The sequence below is a fragment of the Pseudopodoces humilis genome, chromosome 9 (assembly GCF_049639895.1).
Source record: "Pseudopodoces humilis isolate 2021_Gansu_Grassland_sample_001 chromosome 9, ASM4963989v1, whole genome shotgun sequence".
NCBI classification, from domain to species: domain Eukaryota; kingdom Metazoa; phylum Chordata; class Aves; order Passeriformes; family Paridae; genus Pseudopodoces; species Pseudopodoces humilis.
In genome coordinates this window covers 20,055,625-20,067,355 of record NC_142208.1, presented here as the reverse complement: position 1 = coordinate 20,067,355, position 11,731 = coordinate 20,055,625, and the positions used below count along the sequence as shown (strand labels likewise).

Below are 11,731 nucleotides of genomic sequence, written 5' to 3'. Positions count from 1 at the left end.
CATTTGCACTCAGAATGAATGCCAACATACCTCTGGATCATCAACTTTTTCAATTCTATAAGAGAGTATGGTTGAATTGGTTTTTTTGATTTCTAGAAACGAAAGTCTAACTTATGAGTAAATTTTTTAAGATCCTAATATTTCAATTTGTTTAGTTGTATCACTTATTTTTATACTAATTATTTAATTGAACAAAAACAAATCTAATGCAGAATGGAAAGTTAGGTTTTTACAACCTAGATAGGTGAAATTTTCAGGAGCAATTTTATCAGTTACGTTCCCAAGACCCTTTAAAGATTTTCATTACTGATCTTAGAAAACATTTGCTTTCCTGCCCTCTAGTGCTCATGTCTATTTAAGTCTTCTATAAATCTGGTTTTGGAAACATACCACCATAAACGGTCCTACTGAAATAAAATTACTTACTTATTGCAATACTACCAGTGATCTAAACAGTTCCTTCTGTTGTTGCTCATGTATGTACCACAGCCATGCAGTTATCTGAAAGGTAAGACTCTTGAGGTTACTTTTCCATTTTACAAAGCCAATGTAAGCAAGTTTTCTTTCTTTCTTAGTTTTGGACCATATAAACGTGTTTTAAATGCACAAATTGAAGCTTACTTCTGGGTTTGTTATTAACACCTTTTCACTGCTAGCTAAAGCTGTTAGTGAGCCATAAATCAAACTACAAGTTGCCACAGTATTTACAGGTTTTCATCTGCATTAAAAGCTCTCCTACTTGATGTAATTAATTTTGCCTCCACTGATGCAGTTTGTTACAGCATTGTGCATGCCTACATTTAAAACAATGAGTTAACATACTACATCTGTAATTACTCCCAGGCAACCAGAAAACCAGTGAATTAAATTTATTTAGTGTTAAATGGATATGGAATGTCATACAGTACATGTAAAGACACTTCAAGATGAGTAAAGCAGAACTAATTGCACAAGGGATTAAAGGTTCACCTCAACAGTCAGTATTATCAAATCATTACAGCTTCCGTCTTCAGAGTGCAAGGTATGTCATGCAAAAAAACAGCTCAAAAAATCCCCAACAGACAAAACCAACATTGTGGTACCACTTAAAATGCTATCATACCACAATATTTTACAAGACATTAGGTGATCATTTATATAGAATGAAGCATTTCAGCAATAACAAAAAAGTTTTAAACATAATTAACAGATTTTGCGTGAACACAAATTCCAGCATTACTATACCTAAGGAACAGGCAACATGCTGGGATAAGTACCTAAAAATCAAAGCCTTTTTTATTCATAGCCAATATTACTTTCTGCAAGAATTCTGCAATCTTATTCAGTTTCCTCACATAACTGAGTAAGGTTCAATACATTTTTACATAGAGCATAATCACATAACCACCACATCAGCAAGAGGATTTCATTATCTTGACCAGTTACTACATTTAAAACCATGGTAAGGTAACATGCCCTGCAAACAAATTGTCTTCTGGGACAGTGTTCTGTATGTAGAAATATTCAACAACTAAAGTATACTCCTACCCACTTTAACCCCAAGTAACTTATAATTTGTATTTACATATTTTTGAAATATGTAGATAAAAACTGCAGATGGCAGAAAAGCAGAATACACACGAGAGCTATGACAGAGCTGACTGAGCAGATGAGTGCAGTCAGGAACCCCCAATGACACCTGGACAGGGGCTGTACCTTTTGCACTCTTCCTCTGTCCAAGGGGCCTCACCAGGGCTACCAAAGGCAGCTGCTGCTGTGGCAGAGCTGCTCCTCCCCTCCCAGCTGGCTGAGCCGGGAGCAGAACATGCAGCCCCACCAGTTCCACTCAGCCGAAAGCAGACAAACACACTCCTACACACCTGCTTCAACCACAGCTTGAACGTTAACATGGAGAGACACAGGGGATGACAGGGTGGCTTTCAACATTTCCACCTTGCAATGCTCACATTAATCTACTTGCACCAACAGGTAGATTAATCTACCAAAATAAGCATTCAAAAAAGGCCAAGTTGTTTGCCCTCATGTTAGGAATAAAGTATTTAACTTCCTGGCTTAAATGTAAGCAAAAGATACTCAAGAAAGAACTTCTTGAGGTTAATTTTCATTCAAAGAAAATAATTTACTAAAACTGTAACTTGCAAGGCCTACTAGCCTTGAAGTGAGGATACAGGTTAACTATACCTATAGTTAAATAAAAAACTTCAAAAGGCATTTTACAGAAATAAAATATGCAACTCTAGGAAGTAGGTGGAAAACCACTTTAGCATTTGTCTGGAACATTCTATTTTCATAGCCCGTCATTCTCAGGAATGTATATTTCATAAATAAAAATACAGAACAAGAATTTTTGTATTCAATCTAAAGTTGGATATTTCTAAACCTCTTCAGATAAAATTTGCTTTCTCCCTCACAATTAAGTGATAAAACCTGAAAAAAATTGACAATCTATCTTGCATGAGAAAACAGAGATGAACAAACCAACATCTGGAAAGAACATTTTGTACAAGATTGCAGTTCTAAAACACTTATATTACAAAGCAATGTAAATAAATACCAGGCTAGTACAAAAGCTCTTATTTACAGTTTTACAAATGAAAACGTTTTCAGTGTAAATGCAGTGTTTTAAAGAACACGATATTAGTAAAATGAGTTCCTGTATAGACCATTACAATTTCTGCTAGATTTGAATGCAGTATTGTATAAAACCATTGTTTCAAGTTAATTTTTGTTTATAATTTAGTACAGCCAAACCCCAGTTTATGCCTGGAATGGTATCTGTTAAAGTGCTGAAGAAGAGGACATTTCTGAAATTTTAGAAAAACATACTGTACATTATTAAAGCTTTATCAAGTCAAAACTGGTATATTTTGTTCACATTTGCTACCACACCACCAGGGAATGGGAAGTTTTCAACAAAAACTTGTAATTATTAGGATGGCAGCCATTGATATCTTCGCATCCAAAGTCTGATGGTTTCCCACAAGTAACTTTTCTTAAGCATCAGTGGTGGCTTCAGGTTTCATAATCTGGTAAGTAATCAAGTACTCTGGATAAGCCTGGAAGAGTGACACACACATTTGTTTATTATTATTTCATTCTCTGGATAAATTCAGAATGTTTGCTAGGGAGGAGAAAAAATTATTAATGCCAAAGGAAAAAAGGGCAAGATGTCAAAGATAAAAATCCCTGGATCGTTCAGGAAGCATGCATCCTCCTTTCACCTGCAAGCACAGCTGGAGTTTGTTCTAAGACAAAAGCAAGTCACAGCACCACAAGCACCCCAATGCATTACATGCCTTTGAAAAAGACAAAAGAGAGTCTGTAAAACCAACCCAAAAGCTATTTACCTGCTCTCCTCTGTAAATGACATATTCTGCCAATGCCAATCCATTTACACTGGGCCGCCCAGTCACTGAATGATGTCCCGGGGGAGAATGAGCCATTTTCATTGCACTGAACTGCAGGAAGGACTTGCCCAGTGTTACGCGACAGAAGAGCAACTGCCTGTGTCAAAAGGGAAAAAGGACCATGAATACACAATGCTTTTATGACTTGAAGCAACTTTAGGCAGCTTTCACACTTCATAAATTTCTCAGGTTCTGTTTTGCTGAACAAATGTTACACTCACTTTGGAAAACTCTTGCCCAAGGAAAGAGTTGGTAGTAACATAGAAAAATGTTTATCTCAGTTACTGGAAACAGCATGCTTAACAACGTACTCAGAGACTGTCACCACCTTTTATCTGTTACTTATTTATTTTCTTTTTTTGCATTTTTTAGGAGAAACTTTTTTATCCCCTCCCCGCATTACTCATCCCGACAACATAATTCACCAGTGTTCTAATGCTAGATTTGTATCCAACAGCCAAGTCAACATCAAGGCCAAGTGCAAACTCTAGGTCAATGCAAAATACGTCAGACTAGCATTTGTCAGTTTGTTATGCTGTTTTCACTATTAAAAGACTCAACAAGGGCTCTTATTTATGTACACATGTGCCAACTGCAATGACAATAGAATCCTGGCATTTTTATAGACCAAGGTAATGTACCATTTCATTCTGCCAAAACTTTTGCTTTTCTCACTCTTTGTAGGAGACAAACTAAAACCTCCTTCTTATTTAAAACTTTAGAAAGCATGAAAAAACTCCTGACATCCTCTGTAACTTCAAAAGACAATCCTCATTATTTAAATGCCAGAAAAGAATATGCAACATGAAAAGGAGGTGAGACTCAAAAGAAGTATACTAGGATTATCCTTGTATACCAATGTAAAAACAGGATACACACAAACACTGAATATTCTTCTGAAATGACTGTCATCACCAAAACTGACTCCATGACCTAAGAGTTTATTCTGTACTGATGGTGTTGGTAAGACATAACATGTGTTTCTGTTGAAAAGTGGATTGAAGAACTCAGTGGCAGAAGACCCAAACCCACATCTCTACTTCAGTGTGTGAAAAAGCAGTGATGTGAGGGCTGACTGTTACAAAGTACATCCCCCTTGAAGAAATATGGCATTTGAATATTTCTGAATCTCTCCTTTCTCTGTAAAAGGCAATGAACTAAACTCTCATATTGCTGCATCTTTCACATAAGCATCTAGCAGATCCTCTTAATTTTCTGTCTCCCTAAGTCTGACTTTTATAGTAAGTTAAGGGTAAAGATATGGTTAAATGCACTGAAGATGATCAAAAGTTCTTTAGGAGTTCTTTCAGTTTTCTGAAAGTTTCTACTAGGCCCAGCATACAGAGAGCACTGAGAAGGTCTGGTTACCAAGCAAATCTTTCTTCAGAGAGAAACTGCTGCATTGATAGTCTAGGACACAATATACAAAAGCAAAATCAGAGTCTTTCAAGGGACTTACCTGTGGCAAACATAGCAAGATCTATCTTTGTGAATTGGACATCCAGTGCCACCTCCAATTCCATACACATACTGATTGCTTTTGGAAGAATTCTCAGCAAAATAAATCCCAGCTCCAAACATGCCGCCTATATAGGCATGTCTCTCATCAAAGCCTTTGTGAATGATTGCATTCACAAACGGGGAGCCTAAGAGAAAGGAAGCAAAATATTGAAAACACAGTTCAAGGATTTTTGTACATGTCACAATTCAATCACTCATTCCCATTGTGCTGGGAACTATGTAGCCTTCCTTATGAACACACATTGTGAACTTCACTCACTGGGACAAACTCTATTTGTGCGCAGGAAAAACTTCAGTTGGCTTTACCTTGATAATGATAAGCTATCTTTTCTAGAATGCTGAACAAAACTAACTTATCAACTTATAATCCAAGAAAACAAACAAAAAAATCCCACCCCAAAACAATCCTTAACAGAATAAAGTTTGACCTTCAACAATTTTAGTGATACAGCTGATAAAACAGACTTGAGGAGGCACACTACTTAATCTTCATTCATAATTGCTTAAATGTTTTCACTTAGACCTTTGAAGACCCCTCCAGGAGGAGACAAGGAGATGCAAATTTCAGAACAATGATACAGTACATTGCACCATCCTTTGTGAAATACACAAACACTCGTTCATAAAAACTCACCTAAAACCTAGAACCTACTTCCACTGAGGAAATTTACTTTGAGACAGCAGAAACCCTCCAAAAATAGAGTGCTGATGGTGAACTACGTTTGTAAAGTGCATTTCAAATTCTCACCATGAAACAGCATCCTTTCATTGGCATGGTTATGATTCTCCTCAGAGACCTCTTTCCTCCTGTGAGTGTATCTTTCCCATAGTTTTTTGTTGCACACTTTCTGAATCTGAAACAGTCAAAATGACACTGAAAAACTGTTTTTACTGGACAGCTGAATAACCAAGTTATAGGCACTACACTACAGTACAGTTACACTGCCAGTGGAAGAGTACTTTCCTTGGGACTCAATGAAACAAAAATTGACTTATCCTTCATACATTGATTGTTGTAGTATGACAAGTAAATAATAGCTATATACTTAAGAACCTATTCGTTTTACAGAGCCCCTAGTTAATAATCCTTAAATTAAATACTCTAATTTAAATGTAGCAGGCTCAGTCATAATTCTTTTTATGCCAAATCACTAGTAAAAAGATCAAGCAGTAAATTAAGAAATGTCTTCCATGAACACTTGTGAAGCACTTCTAAAAGAAAGTAAATTACAAACTCCCTGCAGAGGTATGCTGGGCATTGCAAAGTCTTGTGCACATAGATACAGCATAGCAATTCCACTGTAACTTCATTTCAGACTACAACTTAATAGTACTTGCTTGAAAATCAAAATATTTATGATATTAATGAAAATTACAGTTACTTCAGAGGGAAAACCACATAAATACAAACCAAAATTACATTGGATTATTTAAACTTGTCTACTGCTTGTTTTTTTTACACTCATTTGATGTTAAATCAAGCCAAAATAAGAATTCAAGTTTTGCTTTTCATTCCTGTTTTTTTTCCTGCCATTCTCCCTCAAAAGACACCCTCTCTTCTGTTTCCTATAAAACCTTGCCTTTTTCTTCAAAAATTCTCCAGTTTTCAGTGAGATCCTTCTATGTCAATTCCTCATAAAATTTCTTCCTGACTATTAACCCGTAAGAACCTTTTCCATATAAACTTAAGTCTTTGAATTCCCCTAGAAGATGATCTTTATCCTGTTGCGTGTCTCAGAATGACACATTTTGTCACATTATAGAACTCAAACAAGTGTAGAACATTTTATTAATATGTTCCTTTTAGACAAAACTCCAAAGGTGTAAAACCACTGGCCATAAAGAACAACAGGCACCTTTAAGATGTTGTATCTATTGAAGACACCACCAGCATGTCCTCCATCTCTGTGCTCTCGGACAGTACTCTGCATCTGAAAATTGAGAATTTTTTAAAGAGGATGACATTCTTTCAGTAAACATTCAACACAGGTTTAACTACACAAGTCAAATATGAAAAGAACTAATTGTGTGTTAACACAATTACCAATCGTAAGAGAAATTTTTAGGTGACTGGTTGTTAAGTAATGCCAGATTTTGTGAAGACACATGAACAGGTTTAATGATCTAAAAAAAAAAAAACAACATATTTTGAGTGCTCCATAGTCTAGTGTTCGAACTGGAGAAGACTGTCACTAATTTCTTCAAAACTGTGTTTGTTCAGAATTTTGCCTTATGTGATTACAGCACTTTGAAAGAAAGTGATGTAAAACCATGTATGCCAAGTGGACAGTCCACTGGTTGCATAGAATTTATGTTACACTGAAGAGATTTGATATATAGTAGAGGTTTTAAAAATAGTACAACCAATAATAACATAAAGTAAAAAGTTACAGACATCATGAGCACAGATTAGAAGTGGTGCAGTCAAAGTCAGGAATCTGAAGTATTGTCATGCGAATTCTTAAACTTAGCAATGTTCACTGCACTGTTAAATTGTCTAGCAATACTTCTTTATTTACTTCTTTAGTAGCAATAGCAAAAATACTGAGGGACTAGAAAGAATGGCATTTACCTCTTCTTCTACTGACTGAAATTCCTTGTCTTCGGTGGAAAGGTCTATGAGAATAGTTCCACTAGCAGAAGTATTTAGAGTTAAGTATGGGTTAAGTCCTGTGGATTTAATAAAACACAGCAAAATGTATGTGAATGTAATAAAACACAGTTTCAGAAATTGCAGTTGTTTTCTCTGATCTGTGGACACTGATTGGTCCTTCTCTCAGCAAGAATCATCATTTCAGATGCACTAACCCATTTGTCCATGCTTAGCTCAGTATACTAATACACACAACAAGGGAAATACTTTTAAGCACTTGCTTACTTCAGAATTCATTCCAACTCCAGGCAGTGAAACAGTGAAAAAACAGTCCCTATACAGAGGCCAAAACTAGTGGCAATGGCATCATCAACAGTGAATTCAGGACTGCTGGGACTGTGCTGGTATTAACAGTCCCACATAAATAAAGAGGCTTTAGCAGTAATTTCAATGTAAGCTAAAGCTGTTGAACAAAGCAATTACGTTAATTTTGGTTCACTGAAAGCACACCAACTCTGTTTTTAAAGAAAAGTGTAGGAATTTCAGCTGCCTTTCTGAGTGAGCAGACGGCATTCTGTGGCAGGACCCAACAAAGAGTACAAAATAGGCCTGAACTCATCAACAGAATGTGCTCTGCTCTTCAGAGTGCTTTCATGAAGATAAATACTCTCTCAAGAAGGAGCTTATTATGAGCATTTTGCACAAGATCAACATTTTACCTAAGTAAAAACAAAAGAATGACCATAGAGAAAAAATATAAATCAGAGAACTGAAAGGCAACACTCACAGTAATTCACAGCATAAATAACAAATACTCAAGTTTCAAGTCAGAAGACACTCTTACCATTTGAAGTGCCATTTTCTAGGTCAGGTTTTATTACCTGATAAATATGTTATTTATATTCTTTTTAATGAGTTACAATTTGGAATAACATAAGTAATTTATAAAAATTGATTATGTAAAGGCAGTATTATGTGACAATTTAAAATAACCATATACCTTGTTGTCCAGAAATAAGTCTTTCGACTCCTTTGATGATTTTATGCCTATGGCCATAAGCGTTAATGCCAATTTCCTTCAATTCTTTGTGTCCCATTTCAACCAATACATCCAATGTTATCTATAATGAAAGCAAGACCATGTTTTTTACACTGAAACAAATGCCAACTATCTCACAATAGCTGTGAGAAAAAGCAAGTGTGAAAAGAACAGGAACATAATAGGCTTCAGTGTATTACTTCTGTATTTTACTCAACTACTTTATTCTAACTTTTTGTGTTAAATGAACATGCTACAAACTAAAAACTGTAACTTGCATTGCTTGCAAGGATCATGTTTCTGATCAAGAAATATTCTTCTAGATGTATTCAAACAAACACTGAAATTACTAATTAACACAGACTACTAATTCCCACTACCATTTATACCACTGAAAGGAAACACTGCTACAACAGTTAAACTGATATGAACAGTACTGCCCCCATCTGTTAATCTGTAAAAAATACATTTTCACATACATTTTTTTATGTATCAGTTAAAAATCCAGTTACAGGCCTTTCCTTCATTCCACTCATTTTGACAGTCATTCACTTAAAATCTACCTTACTGCATTATAATAACTAGTTGCTATTTATTCCATTGCTTTCTGGTCCAGAGTATTTGGAAATAAATATAACCACTTACCTGTTCTCTCTCAAATATGTCAATTAGATGATCAAGGCCAAGGTTCCGCACAAACTGATTAATGCTAAAATCTACACCTGAAACTGGATAAGAAGAAAAACTCACAATGTACATTCATACCTGTACTGTAAAATAAGGCATACACATCTCCCCCTGTCTGTGGCAATAATGAGAGAGAAAGAAATTCTTAGTCTTTTGCAGATGTGGATTAAATATATGTATCGCTAACCAGCAGCAACTTAATCTGCTCTTCTACCTCCCTAAGAGCAGTCTTTGTGCTTCCACAGAACAAGCCAACCAGCTACCAGAAATGCAAGTTACTACAGAAAATATATTGACAAGTAAAATGTCATAGAAGTAACCTTTTACGACACCTGATCTAAGAACAGCCTCTTAAAAATCAGGTAAAATTTGCAGTAAAATACTGCTTGGTATGCAGCCAAATTTGACTTCTCTTTTAAAACACAATTCACCATATTGGTTCTGTTCAGCAAGAAACATTTTAAAGGCTCTGTAAGGGGAAGACAGTAAAATCTTATATTACAAGACTTTCAGACTTTTGTTCCTCATTAATGACAACATAAGGAATGTAAATATTGCATATGTCATAATATCTCTACGAAGGGAAACTTCACACCTTCGTGTTCTTTATACCATTTGTTAAGAAATGTCATTCACCCCTAAGAAAGCCTCACCTTCTTTTTTCTCCAGAACAGTAGCTCCCTCTGCACAGTTTGTGCCAACAACAGAAGGAAGTTCAGAAAAACTACCAGATAAGTTGTCAAGACTACTTGCAGCAGACAGACTGGATGGACTGGATGGAACAGAAGAGAGGGAATCAGCTGCAGAACCTGTAGTCTGGGACACACTTATAACCTGAGGTTTGTAGCAAGTTGGTAAGGCAGAAGGAGGCATTGCTGCTGTCAATAATGCACTGACATCGTCTGCCTAAAGAACAGAAAACAACTCATCAAAACGGAGGAACACTTTTACACAATTTTTCTTTTTTTTCTTAGAATTATATCATTATATCAGATTTCTTAAGTACACTGCAAAATAGTATTGGGAAAACATGCATTTTACAATGCAGCTTACAAATGATCTTTTCTACCAACAGCATACACGAAACTGTAAAATGTTTATACATAAAAGCTGTAAAAAGGTAAAAAGTAAGATCTTCAATATTTCGAAAAAAAGTTAGGGGCAGTTAAACAGAATTAATTTGCTACAAAAAATTAACAGAAGCATCTATTGGCAAACAGAATTTATGAAACAAAACAGTTACTCTGAGTGTAGTTTTGGATTACATCATAATACTTAGAAAAAACACCCAAAAAAACTTAACCAGACAGTTTCTTCAATTTATGCTGCTACAACATTTGCTTATACTTTATTCTCATAATTTTTGTATTAGTCAAACTATAAGCAGTGAATTCAAAGCATCAAATTACAAATCATTAATTCATTTTGTTAGCGTTCTGAGGTTTTTTCCCCCCAACTCCATACTGAAATAAGATGCCTGAAGCAAGAAATTATTTAAAGAAGGTTTAGAAAGCTCTATTGACTTCCCTTGCCAGGCACATACAAACCCCACAGAAACCACAGTATTTTAAACTTTGCAGAAGTGGTTGTATTACTTCAGAACGAGGTGTCACACAAAGATAAGTACAGATTTCCCAAGAGGAGCCCCATCACTTACAGTGACCAGGTCCAATGGTGTTTGTCCTTCTTGGTTTTTCAGAGTAGGATCAGCCCCATGTGCCAGCAACAAGGCACAAAGCTGAGTCCTTCCTTTCTGTGCTGCTTCATGAAGTGGTGTGAAAGCCCACTTGTCTGTAGCGTTCACACATGCATTATACTTTATAAGTAAAGCTGCTACATCAACATGCTGGAAAAGTAAAGACAACTATTAAATTCCAAGGTACCAGTGTCCTAAAATATTTCAGAACTATTACTGCTATTTCTCTGTAATCAGAGTAATTTTCAATTTTCTTACAAAGCATTTAATCATGATTTTAAAAAGTACTAAAGCAAGGTGCTTTCTTCCTCACCCATGACATACCAGCAAAAAGTTAAGTAAGTTTGTTCTCTTGTGAAAAAGGGACAGAGTAAAACAAAAGTCCAAATCCAGAGGAATCTGAAAGGAAAAAAGCCTGATTTTGAACTTCCAGTTTGGAAAGTTCTCCAACTATTTTGGTTAAAGACTTGATTCAAGGATAAAGATTCAGGAAGTTTACAAAAAGAATTGCTGTCTCAAGAGCAGTCATGTAAGTGAAAGTTAGATCTTCCTGATAAAACCTGACTGGCATAGGTAAGAAAAGGCATTTTATAGAACACCTTTCAGCCTGACGGCTTTTTAGGTGTTGTTCATGGTCAGAAAACTACATTTGTGATTATTTCATAAACTCATAGAAGTCTTTACCTATAACATAAGCTGTGATCTAATTATTCATTCTGTCTTACAAATAAGATTACATTATAACTCAATACCAAAAGCATTCTACAGAGGCTCAAAGTGCTGTCAAT

The 11,731-nt window shown here is 35.6% G+C and overlaps 1 protein-coding gene across 3 annotated transcripts in view; it reads right to left on the bottom strand.

The window, feature by feature from the left end:
- Positions 1-854: 854 nt before the first annotated feature.
- TNKS2 (tankyrase 2) overlaps positions 855-11,731 on the bottom strand; it is a 28,732-nt gene continuing 17,855 nt past the window's right edge. For 2 of the 3 annotated variants that reach the window (XM_088059338.1, XM_088059339.1), the window contains exons 18-28: positions 11,268-11,342; positions 10,905-11,093; positions 9,901-10,153; positions 9,206-9,288; positions 8,522-8,642; positions 7,501-7,598; positions 6,785-6,859; positions 5,677-5,782; positions 4,867-5,053; positions 3,348-3,504; positions 855-3,056 (exon numbers count right to left, since the gene is read on the bottom strand). In XM_088059338.1, coding sequence (XP_087915464.1) covers positions 2,994-3,056; positions 3,348-3,504; positions 4,867-5,053; positions 5,677-5,782; positions 6,785-6,859; positions 7,501-7,598; positions 8,522-8,642; positions 9,206-9,288; positions 9,901-10,153; positions 10,905-11,093; positions 11,268-11,342 — 1,407 coding nt within the window. In that variant the 3' untranslated portion in view covers positions 855-2,993. The remainder of the gene's footprint in view (positions 3,057-3,347; positions 3,505-4,866; positions 5,054-5,676; positions 5,783-6,784; positions 6,860-7,500; positions 7,599-8,521; positions 8,643-9,205; positions 9,289-9,900; positions 10,154-10,904; positions 11,094-11,267; positions 11,343-11,731) is intronic. The other variant, XM_005520614.3, reaches the window with a different exon arrangement.